Source organism: Oncorhynchus mykiss, chromosome 6 (genome assembly GCF_013265735.2).
Source record: "Oncorhynchus mykiss isolate Arlee chromosome 6, USDA_OmykA_1.1, whole genome shotgun sequence".
NCBI classification, from domain to species: Eukaryota; Metazoa; Chordata; class Actinopteri; order Salmoniformes; family Salmonidae; genus Oncorhynchus; species Oncorhynchus mykiss.
In genome coordinates this window covers 16,166,023-16,186,022 of record NC_048570.1, presented here as the reverse complement: position 1 = coordinate 16,186,022, position 20,000 = coordinate 16,166,023, and the positions used below count along the sequence as shown (strand labels likewise).

Genomic DNA, 20,000 nt, shown 5'->3' with positions numbered 1-20,000 from the left:
CACACACACACACACACACACACACTAGACCCTGGAACAGCTCTACAGATGCATTGATCCACTCTGTCCTTTCCCCCTGCTGTAAAGACCAGCATAGACCAACATAGACCAGCCAACATAGACCAACCAACATGGTCCAGCATAGCTGCTGGTTGTGTTTTCGTGGATCCTTCGTCCTTTTTTCATGGTGACCAGCCTTCGCTGTGTTTTCATGGTTCCTTCGTCCTGTTTTTGTGGCAAACAGCTTTTACTGTGTTTTTGCTGGTGACCAGCCTTCGCTGAGTTTTTGCTGGTGACCAGCATTCGCTGTGTTTTCGTGGTTCTTTCGTTCTGTTTTTGTGATGACCAGACTTTGTTGTGTTTCCGTGGTTCATTTGCTGTGTTTTCATGGTGACCAGTCTTCGCTGTGGTTTTTGCTGGTAGCCAGCCTTCGCTGAGTTTTTGCTGGTAGCCAGCCTTTGTTGTGTTTTCGTGGTGACCAGGACTTCGACTCTGTTTTTGCTGGTGACCAGCTTTCGCTGTGTTTTTGCTGGTGACCAGCCTTCGCTGAGTTTTTGCTGGTAGCCAGCCTTCGCTGTGTTTTCGTGGTGACCAGCCTTCGCTGTGTTTTTGCTGGTAGCCAGCCTTCACTGTGTTTTCGGGGTGACCAGCCTTCGCTGTGTTTTTGCTGGTAGCCAGCCTTCGCTGTGTTTTCGTGGTGACCAGCCTTCAAGTCATATCATGCTGGCTTGCAGAGTGATGTTAATTTACTATTGAAATCCTGCCAGGGTGGGGATATCCAACAATGGGAACTTTACTTTTCCAACAACATGCATTCAGAATGATTGCCAGGGTGGGGATATCCAACAATGGGAACTTTACTTTTCCAACAACATGCATTCAGAATGACTGCCAGGGTGGGGATATCCAACAATGGGAACTTTACTTTTCCAACAACATGCATTCAGAATGACTGCCAGGGTGGGGATATCCAACAATGGGAACTTTACTTTTCCAACAACATGCATTTAGAATGACTGCCAGGGTGGGGATATCCAACAATGGGAACTTTACTTTTCCAACAACATGCATTCAGAATGACTGCCAGGGTGGGGATATCCAACAATGGGAACTTTACTTTTCCAACAACATGCATTCAGAATGACTGCCAGGGTTAGACAGATTAATAAATGAGACTACCAAAACCATCTAAACTGGAACAATCATTTCAGTCCAACTAACAGATTGGATTAGTTTAGAAAAATGTATGTTGCTTATCTTGGTGTAGCATAAGTTGAATTAATAAACCTATGTACATTCAAAAACATAAGAAACAAAAAAAGATATTGCAAAAAAACCTTCTAAAAATAATCTGCAATAGAGCCTGCTGGGAAATATGATAATAATGGTTGTGGTCAGACCAACTTGACCAGCTAGACCATGCTGGACCAGCATAGAACAGCCTAAACTGGTATGTGTCTGAAACACAGTGAAAGCTGGTCACCAGTGTCCAAAACACAGCAAAGGCTGATCACTAGTTATTGTGTTATTTTTTTACTCTTGATTTCATTTGATTTTATTACCCGTGTCCAAAACACAGTGAAGGATGGTAACCACCATGCTGGTCAGACCAGCTTAACCAGCATCCAACCAGCACCGACCAGCATAGACCAACATGTACCAGCAAATACCATCATGGACTACCTTGAAACGTATGCTGGTCTATGCTGATTTGCAGAGTCTTCCAAAACAAGCGCATTGAGACGAAGACACAAGACCTACAGTATTCTTACAAAACATAGCTAAATGGTTCCTGTATTTTTGTCCGTAGCCTACGTAGATACAGTGGAAGCTGTTAGTTAGCTAGATAGCGTGACACACACTACTTCAGATGGTGGATTCAGATTTGAATGCACGTTAGGTCCAACCTCAACAGAAGAGCCTGCATACGGAAAGTGGAAACGGAGCTCACCCATTAGATCACGACAGGACACCAGAAATGGTTCAGTAACAGTTAACTATAGATAAGTTGAATCACACCAGCCGTCTGTGTGTCTGTGTGTGAGGCCCAAAAAGCAGCCAGTGTGTTAGCGAACTGCAACAGTTTGGCATCCCTCAGCCCAAGCAAGGCCCCAGGCCTAATCTACATACAGAAATACCTTTATATATCCACTTCAGATGTGATATTGTTGTTTTTATACAGCAGAGACACTGATTCTTATCTGGACAGCGACTGTTCATTTTGGTACTTCCTCAAAACGCTCGCTTCCAGTTTGACTGTCAGTATCAGTGATGATCATGTATCAGACTCACAGAGCTGCTATACAGTGTCTGTAGTCAGATGCTAGCTATTGCATTAGCCTCTCTGTAGCCATGTTGCTAGCAGCTCCAAGTGTCTTCAGTTAAGCTCAACCTAAGTCACTGGCAGCTTTCTGGAACCTTTGGCATCCTTATCACCTGTCCATTGCCTGTCTTAGGCAATAAAGCCCATCTTCTGTGCTATAGCCAGTGTCTCTATTTTGAGTCAGAGCTGTTGTCCTAAAATGGCAGCCTGAAATCCCCTCCTCACTTTACGCTCAGCTTGGCTGTACAGTAACATTGCAAGTCTCTCTCTCTCTCGCTCTCTCTCTTTCACCATTCCGAAGGGCTCTCTTTCTCACAGAAAGGTCATGCTCTTGAACCGGATATGCCACTTTTAATCACACAACCAATAAACCTTATCTTCTCCATGGGCTTGGGTTTTTGAACATCTGTAGCTGTCTTTAAGTTTTTTAGTTGGTAAAGTTTTGGACAGTAAATCAGCTTTTTTACATGCAATTCTCTGATATTTTCTAGAACCTCTAGAACTGTTTTGATTCACTAAATGATCTGTGTGTACAGAGAGCGTCATTGAGATTGAGTGGCAAGAGTGTGTTCTCATTCATGTCTCTCCACATGGGCCCTCTCCACAGTACAATGGGCCCTCCATGAGAATGAGAGTGAGAGCGAGGCAGGCAGAGCTGATGATGCAGCTGGATGGAGTGGCACTAGGAGAGGCTCCCATACAAAAGCCACACCTGCATCCATACACATGCTCTGTGTACATGTACGCTGTCATGCACCAATACAATAAATAATTAATCATATTGAAAGTCACACAACTTAGACAAATACTATTTGACACACACACACAAACACTGAGACTATACTAACACAATCTTACACAGAGGGACACGAGCATGCAGACATGCACACAAATAGTAACTCAAACATGCACGCACACACACACACACACACACACACACACACACACACACACACACACACATACATACATACATACATACATACATACATGTTTTTCTAATTCTGTTAGACAGACTCATTTTCTTTTACCACTAGGGGTCTTTTACTTTTCAGGTTGTTCAAATTGCACTTTCGTCCAAACAACAAAACTCTGAAATGAAACAGAGATCAGCAGGAGGAAATTGCCCAAGAAGTCATCTGCGTCTCATTTTCCCCTGGAGTATGATTAGGAAATGAATTTATGTCAAACGTATAATTCCTGCCCATCTTTCAAGTGGGACATATCCATACAGCTCTTGGTGTTCTACCCATAGGAAGAGGCTGCGGGATTGGGATGGAAACAAAGCTTACACACTGCTCACTCTCTCTCTTGTTTTTAATGGGGTGTTGCTGGGAGGGTGCCCCACTGGTATGTATGTGGCGTGGGTGCCAAACTCAGTCCTGCAGTCAGTCTGTCGGAGGAGGAGGAATGTGGATTGGGTGTCTACCCCAGGGCAGGGTCTTTGTCTGGAAGAGGCAACACGTGTTTAGCGCTGATGGACAAATGATGGGCCCTGTCCCGCTGTGGTCTCCAAGGCCCTAATTCAATATTTTTACACATCTCACTGACTCTCACTGGCTAGATGCAGGGTAAATGATAGTGACAGCAGTAAAAGAGACATTCCTCTAAGACATCAAACAATTGTGTGAGTTATTGGAATCACTGGGTGAGTTATTGGAATCACTGGGTGAAAGTGACCGCTCTCTGGCTCTAGGACAGTGGCTTCTCTGCCCCTCTTCTAGTTGAAGAATTGTAATATTTGTAGAAGTAATGGTTTCCTTAGTACAACATGCTACTGTGGTCTGAGAACAATATGTAGGATTCACTAATAGAGGTATTTTGAACAGTGTAATTAATGGCTCCTCTCCCTCTCTTCTCTCCCTCTCTTCTCTCCCTCTCCCTCTCCCTCTCTTCTCTCCCTCTCCCTCCTCCTCTCCCTCTCTTCTCTCCCTCTCTTCTCTCTGTCTCTTCTCTCCCTCTCCCTCTCCCTCTCTTCTCTCCCTCTCTTCTCTCCCTCTCCCTCTCCCTCTCTTCTCTCCCTCTCTTCTCTCCCTCTCCCTCTCTTCTCTCCCTCTCTTCTCTCCCTCTCCCTCTCCCTCCTCCTCTCCCTCTCTTCTCTCCCTCTCTTCTCTCTGTCTCTTCTCTCCCTCTCCCTCTCCCTCTCTTCTCTCCCTCTCTTCTCTCCCTCTCCCTCTCCCTCTCTTCTCTCCCTCTCTTCTCTCCCTCTCCCTCTCTTCTCTCCCTCTCTTCTCTCGGTCTCTTCTCTCACTCTCCCTCTCCCTCTCTTCTCTCCCTCTCTTCTCTCCCTCTCCCTCTCTTCTCTCCCTCTCTTCTCTCCCTCTCCCTCTCTTCTCTCGGTCTCTTCTCTCCCTCTCTTCTCTCCCTCTCCCTCTCCCTCTCCCCCTCTTCTCTCCCTCTCTTCTCTCGGTCTCTTCTCTCCCTCTCCCTCTCTTCTCTCCCTCTCTTCTCTCCCTCTCCCTCTCCCTCTCTTCTCTCCCTCTCTTCTCTCCCTCTCCCTCTCTTCTCTCCCTCTCTTCTCTCGGTCTCTTCTCTCCCTCTCCCTCTCCCTCTCTTCTCTCCCTCTCTTCTCTCCCTCTCTTCTCTCCGTCTCTTCTCTCCCTCTCTTCTCTCCCTCTCCCTTCTTAAGGCAATGGCTACGGGAACCACCACCGTAACTCGCCTGGTCTACTGGTCTCTTCGGGCAGCATGAACAAGAGCATGCAGGCCAAGTCTCCCCCGACCATGAACCTGGGAATGAACAGCAACCGCAAGCCTGACCTGCGGGTGCTTGTCCCCCCTGGAGTCAAGAACAACATGCCCTCCATCGTGAGTCGCTCAATCACTTCACCCCTAGTCCCAGTCTCAGTCCTGATCCCATCCTTCTTTTTTCCTTTGTCTTTTTCTTATGTCCTCTCAGTTGATATCTTCTCTGCGTGTTTCTATCGTCTTTTTGAGTGTTTGTCTTCAGTGGCTGTAACTGTCCTTCAGTGGCTGTAACTGTCCTTCAGTGGCTGTAACTGTCCTTCAGTGGCTGTAGCTATCCTTCAGTGTCTGTAGCTGTCCTTTAGTGGCTGTAACTGTCCTTCAGTGGCTGTAACTGTCCTTTAGTGGGTGTAACTGTCCTTAACTGTGGGTGTAACTGTTCTTCAGTGGCTGTAACTGTCCTTTAGTGGGTGTAACTGTCCTTCAGTGGCTGTAACTGTCCTTTAGTGGTTGTAACTGTCCTTTAGTGGGTGTAACTGTCCTTTAGTGGGTGTAACTGTCCTTTAGGGGCTGGAACTGTCCTTCAGGGGCTGGAACTGTCCTTCAGTGGGTGTAACTGTCCTTCAGTGGGTGTAACTGTCCTTCAGTGGCTGTAACTGTCCTTCAGTGGGTGTAACTGTCCTTCAGTGGCTGTAACTGTCCTTTAGTGGGTGTAACTTTCCTTTAGTGGGTGTAACTGTCCTTCAAGGGCTGTAACTGTCCTTTAGTGGGTGTAACTGTCCTTCAGGGGCTGTAACTGTCCCATACATGTCCTGTCATAGGTTATGATTTTAACAAGATAGACTGTTAGTGTAGTACAGTAGTAATAGTACATTTCTGTTTCAAATGAGCTCCTGTTTAGTTGCTTCACTCCTAGAGCAGTTCCATCCTTAGAGCCAAACCCAACCGCTTCCTCCATCCAATGAAACTAATCAGAATGTATCGCCCTCCCCGTCAGTCTGAGTTTGTCGATCTGCTATTGGTAAGTGGGCCTGTCACTCAAAAATGTGTAAACAAAAATAATAATAATAACACCAAACACAGATGTCATCCATCATCCTGAGTTAGATAGAAGGGAGACAAGACATTATCAAATCAAATCAAATTTTTAGGTGGTGAAGGTTAGCATTAAAATACAGGGTAAGATGACCCAGATGTCCACATAGGGGCAACTTCCACCTCAACCAATTGGCTGCAGGCGTTGTACAGTACATGTAGGGGTTGAAGATGTTTAGCCAGGGCCCAGGTGACACCTAGTGGTATTTGTGAATCATTGCACCCTGTCATCTCCTCCACCCTTCCCTTCCTTCCATGTCTTATTCAGAGGCGTTGCATGGCATCTTAGCATGCATGTTTCCCCTCTCTCAGAACCAGGGAATGAAAGGCAACAATGGGAACAATTTTATATGGCATCAAACCGCCATCATTTCTTTGCCACACCCCACCACAATAAAGAGCCTCTCCCAGCTGTTTCTGTTGCCGTGGAGACCAGCAGGGTTACTATAGCGACGGCGGGAACTCAGAAGGGGTGGTAAATGATAGGGTTGGCAGGGTTCAGCTGTGCCGCAATGCAAGTGATTAATTTCCAAGAAGCTGGCATGTTGTTCATTCTTCTAGCATCTGCGGAGCAAAAAAAACAAGGCCTATTTTTTATTCTCTTTTTTTCTGGTGCTGACTTTATTTGTGATGGCGCTCATGTTTTTCCATCTCTCCCTGTTTCTGTCCGTGTCATAGAACCAGAGAATAAACAACTCCCAGTCTGCACAGTCATTGGCCACCCCTGTGGTTTCAGTAGCAACGCCCACCCTACCTGGGCAAGGAATGGGCGGTTACCCATCAGCTATGTCCACTTCATATGGTACTGGTAGGTACCACTGCTTCTACACCTGTTATACACATAGACACACACACATACACATACACACACACACACACACACACACACACCACACACACACACACACACACACATACATACATACATACATACATACATACATACATACATACATACACACATACACACACACACACACACACACACACACACACACACACACACACACACACACACACACTACATAAATACACACACACACACACACACACACACACACACACACACACACACACACACACACACACACACACACACATACATACATGCATACATACACATACACACACACACACAACACACACAACACACACAACATACATACATACATACATACACACACACACACACACACACACACACACACACACACACACACACACACACACACACACACACACACACACACACACACACACACATACATACATGCATACATACACAGACACACACACACACACATACTGCACATGCATACATGCACACACAGTCTTTGTCACAAACATGTTTATGTGTGTGTTTGTTACTACTTGCAGAGTTTCAATGAGTTTATAAAGTGACCTATACACACACGCCTCACCATTTACATTTGGATTTGATTATTGATTTGATTTTCATTGATTTTATATGATAGGCAGTTTGACAGGACTTCACAAACATCATAGTGAATATAAGCATGATCGAATAAATATAGCTTTTTATGCAAAATCACGCATCAAAAGTCTGTGGCCCTGAAACATGGTTTCATCATGAGATGGTAAAAACACATTTCATTACACTAACGTAACAGCAGGTGGTGCTGTTCACATACATCCTATATTCCTCACTGCATCACTCCCTCACCCACTAACGCTGTGATCAGTGGCACCTGTATTGGCGCAGCAGGAAAATTACTGTTATACTTCTCACTTCAGTAGCCATAATTCCAAACTAATGTGCTTTTCCAACTGGTTTGAACTGGCCTGAACTGGTTTTGACTGCTTCTCTCTCTCTCTCTGTCTGTGTGTGTGTGTAGAATACTCGCTGAGCAGTGCAGACCTGTCCTCCCTGTCCGGCTTTAACAGTGGTAGCTCCCTCCACCTGGGCTCCATGAGTGGATGGCAACAGCAACACCTCCAGAACATGCAGCAGCACTCTGCCCTCAGTCAGCTAGGGTAAGTACAGTGGGATACACACAATAATATGTACAATATCTATTCTACAGGGCTCTCTACACAGGTAGCAGACAGATCAAAGAGAGGAGGGATGGATCGTGAAATTAAGTTTGTTAGGGAAACTAGCATGAAAATACTGATACATATTGAGAATTGAAATGTTGAAATATTGTGACCAGACATGAGATATGGATGTGGAAAAATGCGAGTAAACTTGTGTGCGTGTATACTGTATGATCATGATTCCTTACTCTTTAACCCCTTGTGTTTGTTTTCCTTTCCTTCCAACAGAAATTGCAATAGCAATCACTTATGTCACAATTCAAATCTCTCCCTGCCTTCTGCTCAAAGCCTGCACATCAAGTCCGAACCTGTTTCTCCTCCTAGAGATCGCACCAGCAGCACACCGGGGGGCTACGGCGTCCCGCAGCAACAGAACCCCTCGTCTCGCCAGGACTCAGGCCGCTCCCCTGTCGACAGCCTGAGTAGCTGCAGCAGCTCCCACGAGGGCAGCGACCGCGACGATCACAGGAACGAGTTCCACTCTCCACTGGGAATGTCCCGGCCCGCCCTGGACGGGTGCGAGAGCCCCTCGGTCAAACGCGTGCGCCTGTCCGAGGGATGGGCCACATGATTGCCACATCCAGTGCTGGCCGTCGCTCAAGCCTCGCTCACGCTGCGACGTCATGATGCCCCGACACCCTCACTCTCGATATCACCACGTGACGCGTCACTCACCTCCGGAGCCCATGCTCTCTCTATCTCTATCTCTCTCTCTCTTATCTCTCTCTCTCTCTCTCATTGGAGGAAGGGGGGCACCTTTTTCTATATTTAACTGTAATGTTTCTTTTTGCTTTTTGCAGAGTATGTGTGCTATACATATTGAAGTTCTATAAAGCAGTGGAGGAGGTTGGTTGGAATGGGGTTAGGGGATATTTTTGGTGGGGAACTATGCATTACTTGTGCCGTGTGTGGGGAAAAAATGTATGCATATAAATTTACACGTGTGTCTATGTGCACATATATGCATATCAACAAATAAACAAAAAAAAGTCAGGTACTCTGTTTTGTAAAAGTACTTATAACTTTCCTCAGTGATAATCAGTTACTAGTAGAGGAAACATCCAGAGTGTATGTTGCTAAGTGAACAGCCTAGCACTTGAGTTGGCCAACCAATACATGTGTACAGCGTCTATTTCATTGCTACCTTTCTCCGCGGTTCTCCCTTACAAAATGTTTGTTACGATAGATGATGTCATGTTGCAGGTTCAACGTATTTATGTAAATAGAGGGTCAGATGGCAAAGGGGAGGGGTCAAAAGTTGCCAGACATTACAGATTATTCATACACAAAATGAAAGCTAATATGCAACATTTGAAGGATTGTACAGGTATTACCGCAGGCCCATTGGTAGATGTGAGGAACCAGGAAGAGAACCCATGCTAAACAGAGAGCTCCTCCTCAAATATGGAGCCTATAGATAGGAACATCCTTTTACCCAAGAGCCATGTTAGTGTAATCAAGAAACCATGGGTCTTGTATTAGATATTCAGTATAAAAAAAACAATTGTACGATACACTTGCTTATATTTTCATATGAAAGGAATACAATGCAAAGCAATTTTGAGGCTTTTTGTAGTTTCTATAAGCCAGAATGTGTTTTTTGATAGCTTTGCTAATATGAATGAGATGGATAGTCCGACAAGAAATGAAATTACTGGGCGTCCAAACCAAGCCATGAGAACAGACTGAGAACCCATGCTTTGCTGAACTGTTTTCCCTTTGTAGAGGTTTTGTTTTTAAACGTGTATTTCTAATTATATATAATAATGATAAAATTAAGACTCTTTAAAAAAAAATCTGTGAAATGAACATGCTTGTGTATAGCTTTCTAATATATAAATATATATAATAATGTTTGTTTTTTTCTTAGTGGAGTTTCTTATGTGCAGTTGTTTGTTATTTTGTTTTATTTGAGCCTGGGACAGCGATGTTCAGAGGCATATTTAGTCTAACCTTGAAAAGCAGCTAAACAGAGACGACCATGTCTGTGTTTATGAGTAAATTAATAAAAATAGACCTCTTTCAAACAAGTTTGAGGAAACTGTGTGGGGATTGAAAGAGGGGGTTAATGCCCAGGCAGGAGATGACATCCCACTGGGCACAGACATGAGTTCAAGTTAGAGTTTTGATTTAGATTTGGTTGAGTTGTCAACTAATGTGAATTCAACGTGAAATCAACAAAACATGTCACCATGTCATTGGATTTAGGTCAAAAGGGTGAAAAAAATATGAAATTCCCTTTGGGTTGAAATGACGTGGAAACAACGTTGATTCAATCAGTTTTTACCCAGTGGGATGTGACATCCCAAATGAAGGTTTGATATCACTCATCCATCTTTGTTATGTCATGATCCTCATCGTTAGGATTCTACAACACCCGCCGACATCCTCTTTGTTGGGCCTTTGACCCACCTATTTTGTACATTTTCAAGGTTTTATTTCATGTTTTCACTACAAATCATTTGCCAAGCATCACAATGAGACCCAACCTTGTGTGCAGGACACCACATAAATCCAGATTAACATATTTATTTGATAGTTTGTATTTGTGTCAAATGATCGAGCTGTTGAGTATTTTTGTGGTCTCTAATCACGAGGTGTTGTGCTGTATTTGACCCCACTCAGTCCAATGGCCAGCTCAGTGTTCCACCCAGCCCCTCTCCCCCTAATGTTCATGCTGGTTTAGGAAAAGCAAGAGTTGATTTCAGACAAATATAACTTGTTTTTTTTTTAAAACATGAAACTAGCCACATCTCTCTCTCTCTCTCTCTCTGCCTCCCTAGTCTGCTGTCACTCAAGTGTTATGGTATTTCTGTGTGCATATTTCATGCCAGTTCACTATGTTGTTACTGTATGCAGTCTGTGTAGTCAGAAACAGGGGCAGAGCCCCTATGCTGTTCTTTCTTTTTTTTTCCAATACAATTTTTTTTTTTTTAAACATGATATTTCAGGCAGCGTATGTGTGGAGAAACCAAAGCCAGTGGCATTTCTGTGTTGTAATATTATTCAACTTTTATTTTCACATTCATTTATGGTTATTGCAAGCATTGACAAAAACAATAAAAGCATTTACTCAAAATGTACAATTGGTTTCCCATTTCCATTTCAATTCGGTCAGACTTCATAATGTTCCTCATATATGTTAAACGGGTAGAGGTTTGGAGTACCATTGCAAGTCCTTCTTAATACATGGTGATTGCTAACTATATAGTGTCATATGGAATTGGTTAATTTCATATTTTCAGAAGACATTTCCTGTTGAACTGCATTTCAAATCATATAACAAATATGTGTAATTGGGAGTATATTCATTGTGTGTATCATGGAAAAGCATGTTTTCCAAACCCTATTTTTGTTCATTTAGCTGGTTACTTTACAAAAAAACACAACACCAAAATCTCCCTTTTTACCTGTCCTGTGTTTTCTGAGGTGTAGGTGGTGTTTCTTGATATTGTGTAACCAAAGACATTGAGCTTGATTTTATTTCATATTTTATTTTGGTTGTGGATTTAAAGCCGTTGTATTTCTTCACCTGTTGATCAGTTGTAATGTCATTATCCTGTATTAACTTATATATACTGGTACCTCTAACTGACCCACCCAGTACCTCAGCTAACCTGTTGATCAGCTACTTCTAGTGCAAAGGGAAAACCATACACGTGTACAGTCATGTGGTATAAGGTCCCAACTATTCACTTGGGATTCTTTGATTGATTTACATTGTTTGCGGTTTTCTTTATTTTAGTTGTATCCATTAAATATATATAAAAGTGTGTGTGTGTGTGTGTGTGTGTGTGTGTGTGTGTGTGTGTGTGTGTGTGTGTGTGTGTGTGTGTGTGTGTGTGTGTGTGTGTGTGTGTGTGTGTGTGTGTGTGTGTGTGTGTGTGTGTGTGTGTGTGTGTGTGTGTGTGTGTGTGTGAATAGCTAAAAATACTTACCAGTCTGTAGTATCTAATGTAGCTTGTATAAATCTGAAAATTGTGGCGGTCTGAAATTAGTGTTTGGGACGCAAGAGCGGCTTTCAGCGGCATAAGCTGGCCTTTGTCGCAAGATACGATGTTATTCAATTAAAACCACATCTCTGTATCTCTCGGGACTTGATTCAGCTGTATGTAGTGAAAAAGCATGGAACCTGAAATAAAAGTTTATTCTGCTGAGGAAAGGTATTTGTATTTTGCAGAGAATTCAGTAAAGTTACTGGCTTTCTTAGTTATCCCGATGTTTTGGTGTGACTTCATTGTGTTTGTCCATTGCTCTCCATAGGCCCTGTGACTTCATTGTGTTTGTCCATTTATTTCCATATGCCCTTCACCTTGATACTTAAACATGGTAGACCCAAAATGAAGACAGATATTTTGTATATGAAAACAGAATCATTAATTTAATAGTTTACATAATATTTACCAACCTTTCACCAGATAATGACTAAATGAATGTGTGGCGTCATTGACATTCTACAAATATAACACAATATGGACAACATGACATTGAGACAATGAGACATGGCTATGGCATTTCTTGGTTTATTTGTTCCAATTGTACAACATTATGGCACTGAGATTCATGGGAACTCAGAATTCAGACTTTTATTTGACATTTACAACCAAGGTTTGTCTCACTTAACATTAAAATAACATAATTAATCCTAATGATACATTTAGCCAGTTAACATACATTTATTCTGAGTATTTGCAATGAAAAAAATGCAACAAAGAAGACAGTCCGACAATATGAGTGAAATTGTCCACATTTCGGAGACTGAAAAGAATTCCCCCATCGAATTTAATGCAAAAATGGGTCACAGAGTATGAGCTCTACTAAAGAGCACATAAAAGCCTGAGTGGTCTATAAATAAATATAGACATGCCTGGATTCATTGAAGGTGCTTTGTCATATTGAGAATGGTTGTAGGATGGTTGCGGGATGGTTGAAAACGGTGTAATGATACACTATCCCCACCCTTTACCTGTCAGTATAACAAAAAATAACATATGTCCATAAATGGTTGTAAAACCTTCATGTCAACAAGACATTTGAGAAATATATATTTTTGCTTGTGGTTGATTCATTGACTGGTAGAATGAAAGGGTCTTTGTCATCCTGAAAAAGTGCATCTAAAATGGATGTGAATGGGAAATGTGAAACCAAAACCGCGGGAAAAGGCATTACACTGCGAAAGGATTAGGCAAACTGTGCGCAGCGTGAAGCAGAGATGTAAACTTAAACGATATTTTGACAAAAGATAGCACGAAATGAATGATTGCTACCAGAAACCATCGTTATCAATTGCACCTCATATTGGCATGTCTATTTGTATTTATATATATATATATATATATATATATATATATATATATATATATATATATATATATGCACATACATATTGTATATATATATATATATATATACACTGTCTCAGAGTACAATAATGCAATAATAGGCTATCGAGTTTATTGATTTAAAAAATAAGGACAGTTTTAGGCCTCAACCTATTTTAATTCCATTGCTACATAGTCTATTTAGTTTGTTCCTACATTTTATAGGTAACCTCGTTTGATTCACATGACTTAAGACTGAGTGAAAGCATATAGGCTAATTCGACAAGGAAAAGCACATGGGTTATACGTTGCATAAAAACTGCAGTAACCCGGATTCGCTGCGGCTACTGGGGTTGCTGCGCGTGCAACCTCGGGTGCAGAGAGAGCAATATGTTGGATTGGCAAACACCGCAGGTAAACTGACCGCTCAAATCAGGGGCTAAAATAAGCATTTTCTTCATAGGATTAACAAGAGAAAGGGGATCTGAAGTTTAATATCTGTATTTGTTTGCACAAATTCTGATTCATTATGTGTAGCCCAAACTCATTCAAATCTTACTCCCGGGAATAAGGAATCGAAGAAAATAAATTACCCTAGGGAATGCATAGCTGAAAGAATTGAACTGTTGTTATTTAAAGCAGATTGTTGATCATTTCCGATTAATTGAAATGTTAAAAATTCGCCACACGACCGTAATTCAAAGCATATTAAATCGAAGAATAGCATAATAAGAATAATGATAACAGTAATATGAAAACACAGAGACATACATTTAGAAAAACATATAATGTCAACATTATGGCTCTGTAAACCTGTTAAAGTCAGACATGAAAAGAATGATAATTAGATTGAGGATATAGGCTATGTAATTTAAGGGGGAAAACACAAGGATGTGTTATTGAGCACTATTTCAGTAGACGTGTGGTTGTCAATCCATATAAATTAATTCGTTCATAAGTAATTTCGATATTTACCGACTTTGAGGTTTACATGACATTCTGCTGTCATGATCTTGTTTATTTCTAAACAATAAATGATCGAAATTCTCCAAAAACTCGTGTAACGTTATTTTCCCACAGGAACCACTAGAGGTCACCGTTTCTTAGCGAAGGTACATCCTACATCCCCATCCACATCCTCAGTCCAAACCTCTATCTCAACACACACCAACACTGTATTATCGTACTGTATTATCAAATATACACATCTTAATTCATATTCGCTAAATAATCTCTAGTCCACGCTATGGACATATTCTGTTCATCAATGTCGAATTCCAAAGTTGAGTATACTGATAAAGAGTAGTATTCCCGGGTCTAATAGTAGCAAAGTAATAATAACTAATGTATATACTTGTGGTAATAATAATAACAATAATAATAATAATAATATATGTAAAAAAATACATGTTTGTTTGTCTGGTTTACGTAACGTTGCAGCGACATTGAAACTATGACTCACAAATCAAATCACACAAACGCAAGCACCACTCAACATACCTCCCTCTCTCTCTTTCTATCTCGCTTTCTCTCTCTCTCACACACACACACACACACACACACACACACACACACACACACACACACACACACACACACACACACACACACACACACACACACAGCATCCTAATTTATCTCTGATAAAAGCCAGTTTCGTTATGGTGAGATTAATTCATTTAAAAAACGAATGCTTTAGATGTATAATTTGTATGAATATAAATAACAAGGGTGAAATTCTATGTTGCATGGGTGAGTTTTGGTCAAAACTGACAGCACAAGAGGCAAAATCAACGCAATCTCTAAAGAAAATGCCATACCTGACCATTACTGTCATTTGAATGCAGATGAAAATAGAAAATATTGGCAATATTTTCTAGTTGGAAGGGATACGATTGAAAATAGTAAAAGTGGCTACAAATGATTGTCCTCTCTTTACCAGTATAGGCTGACCGTGTATGTGTGATACGTAATGAGGATAGTCCATGTTTACCACAATATGGAAGGCTGGTGATGTAGATAAGCCTACTCATGATCTAGCTCTGATATGAAGTCTAACGTGTCAGACAGAAATATGCATTACGCATTCGATAATTGATTGACGGACCACATTAAGATTATAATGGCTTTGTCTTTCGGAAATATAGATTCGAAGTATAGGCCTATATGATTTTTTCTATCTGCTAAATGTCAACAGTTCCTTCTCTTTCATCACATTCCTCCATCTTAGGTATATGATACTGGAATATATTTGACATTTTAGTCATTTAGCAGACGCTTTTATCCAGAGTGACTTACAGGAGCAATTCTGCCTTGCTTAAGGGGCGGCAGGGTAGCCTAGTGGTTAGAGTGTTGGACTACCAACCGGAAGGTTGCAAGTTCAAATCCCCGAGCTGACAAGTTACAAATCTGTTGTTCATCCCCTGAACCCACTGTTCCTAGACCGTCATTGAAAATAAGAATTTGTTCTTAACTGACTTGCCTGGTAAAAAAAAAGGGCACATCGCCAGATTTTGCGGCTCGGGGATTCGAACCAGCGACTTTTCGGTTAGGCCCAACGCTCTTGGCTACATGCCACCACAAATGGCTATCCGTAGCAATTCAAATGACAAATTTGTAGCCTAATTGCTTTTGTCTCAAAAAAAGTCTAAATTCAAATAGCTCTCATTTTTCTACATTTTGCTATAGACCTTATTCGGCCTGTAGCTCAAGACTAAGTTGTAAATATGTATTATTAGTGTGATTGGAAATTGGAACCGCACCTTATGCTTATCTAGGTCACATATAGCTGCCATTCCTCATTGTACATATTGATCCAAGTGCGTCACACTATTCAATTATAGCCTACAAATTCGCAAAATGTTTTGTGGCAAAAGTGGCAAAAGCAATAATTGATGTGCAATAATCCTAGAACGTTGTAGCCTATGCATGCAACCCCATGTGTTTGTCAAGACAAATTACTTGTAGATCCATGACAGCATGCAGCCTCTTTCCGAGGGAAATCTTTACGTGTGCCCGTCTGACCACTTCTATTGGGTGACACATCAGACGAGCAGTTTGGGAGCAAGGTTCACTTGTGGAGGAGGCTGAGTTACACGAGTAAGGAGTACAGCATCTCCAACCCGCTCGCACAATCAAATGCGCTGGAAAATTGGCGTCGACTTGATTGAGAGCGCGTGCATATCCTGCCAGGAAGATTTGAATGGTGATGTAAAATATAAGGGTAAGTTAAACGTGTCTCACTTACTTTAGATAACGTGTTGCGATTCGATTTTATACAGCAAAACACTAATTCTAAACGAATACTTTTTTTGTGATTTAAAAAACGATAACGGCTACAAAAAACAACAATTAGCTACTTAAAGACAAATGTTAATAAGTCTGCGTTTCTTTCTTTCAGTATGTGTGTGTGTGTGTGTGTGTGTTTTTGTGTGGCCGCGCGCGCGCTCTCGTAAACGCCTCCTGTGTGCGCATCATCAACCTATAGGAAATGCCACCTTTACATAGCCTACAGAAACATAGCTACTGTAAGGTGCGGTAACACTTAACATTAATCAGATCCTGCAAATGAGATCTAGTTAGTGTAACCTAATCTCGAGCACAATCTCTTGAAGTATAGTTTATTGAAGTTGAAATAAACCCAGCTATTCTCATCATTATCATAGATCTGAATCCTATTGTTTGACCACTAGAGTTCTACTCTTTGTTTATACATTTCCTAGATTTATATTATTATATTTGACCATTTTACATGAGTATTCAACTAACAAACGTTCTGTATTTCCTATTTTTTAACGCACTCTTTTTTCTAAATAGTATTTTTCATGATATGTGAAATTCGTAACAGGTTACTGCTTGTAGGTGGGCATCAGTGTCCATAAATACGCATTGCAATCACCATGACCTAATTCAAAAGTAATAGCATGGAAAACGAAGCAAAGAGAAAAGTAAAGCAAATGCAAATCTACCTTTTACATATGTATCAATGTTAAAAAGTAATAATACGCACGCTGGAACCAACAGCGTCGAAGCATTGAGAATGGCAGAGCAGGTCGTCTCATTATGCACAGGCGATTTCCCAGGCAGAACCCTTGGTTTCTTCACTTCATGTTTCCGATCCGTACCGCTCACACACGCTCGGAGCTTCGTCAAAAACAAACAAGGCAATGTTCGCTTTCAAAACGGCAATCAAATACCCAAGAACCGGTGGGGGGAATTACTCCCACAGCGGCTAGATGGTAAGCTGGATTTGCATATTTTGATGCACTAATTTCCTTGATGTATTTAAATATGGTTGCACGTAGCTGATATGCTTGTCTACGTCATTGAACGTGACCTCGCTGTTAAACCAAAACGTGAATCCGGGTGAATCAAATGGATACGCCTGCAATTAGGCAGGGGAAAGACTAAGAAAGAGAGCCGTAGGAAATGACTTTTCCCTGACATACATTTAGTGTTTCACAAGAAAAATACATACTTTATGTCCTCCGAACTATTTAACAAGGAATTTGAACCTCATGGATAAATATGTTGATAGCCTAATAACTGATGATGATAATAATAATAACAATAACACGAATTGCAATATATTACATTACTTTTATTACTTGTTGAAACTTGTTAGTAACAATATCAGTATTACCGTGGGGTTTAGCTAGCCTACATATTTGGCAGCCCAAGCACATCATGCCACGTGGTCCTTGCACAATTTGAATGGTGATCTATAATATAAGTGTAAGTTAAACAATATAGGCTAAATAACCTTTTAGAACACTTTGTTCCATCTTATAGCTAGATCTTCTGAAATGAATTATCACAGGTTCAATTTGTACAACATTGGTACAGGTCCTGTCATCACAGTGTGTGTGTGTGTGTGTGTGTGTGTGAGAGAGAGTGTGAGAGAGAGAGAGAGATAGAGAGAGAGAGAGGAGAGAGAGAGAGAGAGGGAGAGAGAGGGGGGGGGTGTAGTCTATGCAAACGAGCATATCTGCTCAGGTGAAGGCTAAAGTACCGACCAAAACATTTTGAGTGGAGTTATAAAATGTTTTCCCCACAGATTTTACTTTATTACTGACGTTTATTACTGACGACCTTCAGTCTTGGTTTGGTATTGTATCATCCCACATTATTTTCATACTTTTGTCTGAAGTACTGGAAATGCGTTCCGTTTGTCATAACGCGTTGTAAATGCGTCCCGTTTGTTATAACGCGTTGTAAATGCGTCCCGTTTGTCATAACGCGTTCAAGGAAGGCCTGCAGCAAATTCATTCATTACCGACCGCGATCACTTCTGGTCTGGGAACGGGTGAGAGTCCACGCCAAAAGACGAACAATGCCTCTTCAGTTCGTGCCCAACAAAAGAGCGAGGGAACGTATTTGAGTTTCAGAGCACGTCCTTTCTTACACAGAAGAGTGGACTATTCAATTGTGCACTCTTTATTTGGTGCTGTAGATGTTATGGGAAAGTTCTCTCTCTCGCTCACTCTCCCCCCCCCGCCCCCTCCCTCTCAATCTCTCCTTCTCTCATGTGCTTGGAATATGCTCAGGGTTAACTCAGAGCAACCGAAGCACGCGTAATGAACTGAGTATTAGCGGCAATTTTAAAGGAAGGGACGGCCTTGGAAGGCTGGATATTTGGCGGACTGTCCAACGGGTCCCACACAGCATGTATCTTATCTGGGATGATTTCTGATTGCATATGCCGATTTCGGCGATGCTTCTCGCGCAGTTTGAGAAAGTAAGTGCAACTTTGGTGATTATCCTTCCACTGTGCGTAAAGCCAATGCAATTTGATGTGCTTAAAGCCAATGCAGTCTTATGTGCGTAAAGCCAATGCAGTCGGATGTGCGTAAAGCCAATGCGGTCTGATGTGCGTAAAGCCAATGCAGTCGGATGTGCGTAAAGCCAATGCAGTCTGATGTGCGTAAAAGTTAGAGTGAAGTTGAATGACTCCGTGAATAATAGACAACATTAATTAGGTTCTTATCGGCTAGTGGACGTGATGTGGGCCTATATAAATATGTTGTTCTAGCTGAGGAAGACCATCTAGGCTATGATTAGTGTTTAGGCAGGTCGGAGTTATGTTTAGGCAGGTCGGAGGTGTAGTTGAAGGCAGTGCTTCGTTGGACTAGTACTCTTCCCTGGCACATACATGTTGGCACGTTCGTTTATTTTGTAGCCTACTGAATTAACTGAAATAAATAAGCAGGATGAAAACTCGGAGCTTTATTTTGACTGGTGGCATGAGCTTGTCGCAACCTGTCACACTCCCAGCGCAACAGTAGCCAACGCCTCTCAATACATTGGGCCAAAGTGAACATTGCGCTATGACACGTTTTGTTAGTAAAAGGTAGGCTATGTGATGGAAGTTAAAACGGCCAGCTGTGATTCTTAACTAACTGTGAATTAAATATCTTAAATTGCTCCGAACAGTTAAGCCTGGTCAAAGTGAATGTAGGCTACATCGTATGCGTAAAGATAGGTTGCACAGCGTCTCGTGATGGTATTGTGTAGGTTAT

The 20,000-nt window shown here is 41.7% G+C and overlaps 1 protein-coding gene and 2 long non-coding RNA genes across 13 annotated transcripts in view; 2 read left to right on the top strand and 1 right to left on the bottom strand.

The window, feature by feature from the left end:
- The window catches only part of LOC110525107 (myocyte-specific enhancer factor 2C), a 111,572-nt gene extending 100,328 nt beyond the window's left edge, over window positions 1-11,244 (top strand). For 7 of the 9 annotated variants that reach the window (XM_036979456.1, XM_036979459.1, XM_036979458.1 and 4 more), the window contains 4 exons: window positions 4,953-5,131; window positions 6,782-6,911; window positions 7,960-8,098; window positions 8,390-11,244. In XM_036979456.1, the coding sequence (XP_036835351.1) occupies window positions 4,953-5,131; window positions 6,782-6,911; window positions 7,960-8,098; window positions 8,390-8,732 (791 nt within the window). In that variant the 3' untranslated portion in view covers window positions 8,733-11,244. The remainder of the gene's footprint in view (window positions 1-4,952; window positions 5,132-6,781; window positions 6,912-7,959; window positions 8,099-8,389) is intronic. The other 2 variants (XM_036979463.1, XM_036979462.1) reach the window with 1 other exon arrangement.
- LOC118964846 lies at window positions 11,008-17,628 on the bottom strand. Its single transcript, XR_005052026.1, has 2 exons — window positions 17,492-17,628; window positions 11,008-13,127 (listed from the first exon to the last, which is right to left on the bottom strand). It is a non-coding gene; the product is annotated as an uncharacterized LOC118964846 (long non-coding RNA).
- LOC110525316 overlaps window positions 16,499-20,000 on the top strand; it is an 84,130-nt gene continuing 80,628 nt past the window's right edge. The window contains exon 1 of one of the 3 annotated variants that reach the window (XR_002473736.2): window positions 16,499-16,705. This is a non-coding gene — a long non-coding RNA (uncharacterized LOC110525316). Of the gene's footprint in view, window positions 16,706-17,466; window positions 17,721-18,947; window positions 19,220-20,000 lie in introns of those variants that run through there. The other 2 variants (XR_002473738.2, XR_002473737.2) reach the window with 2 other exon arrangements.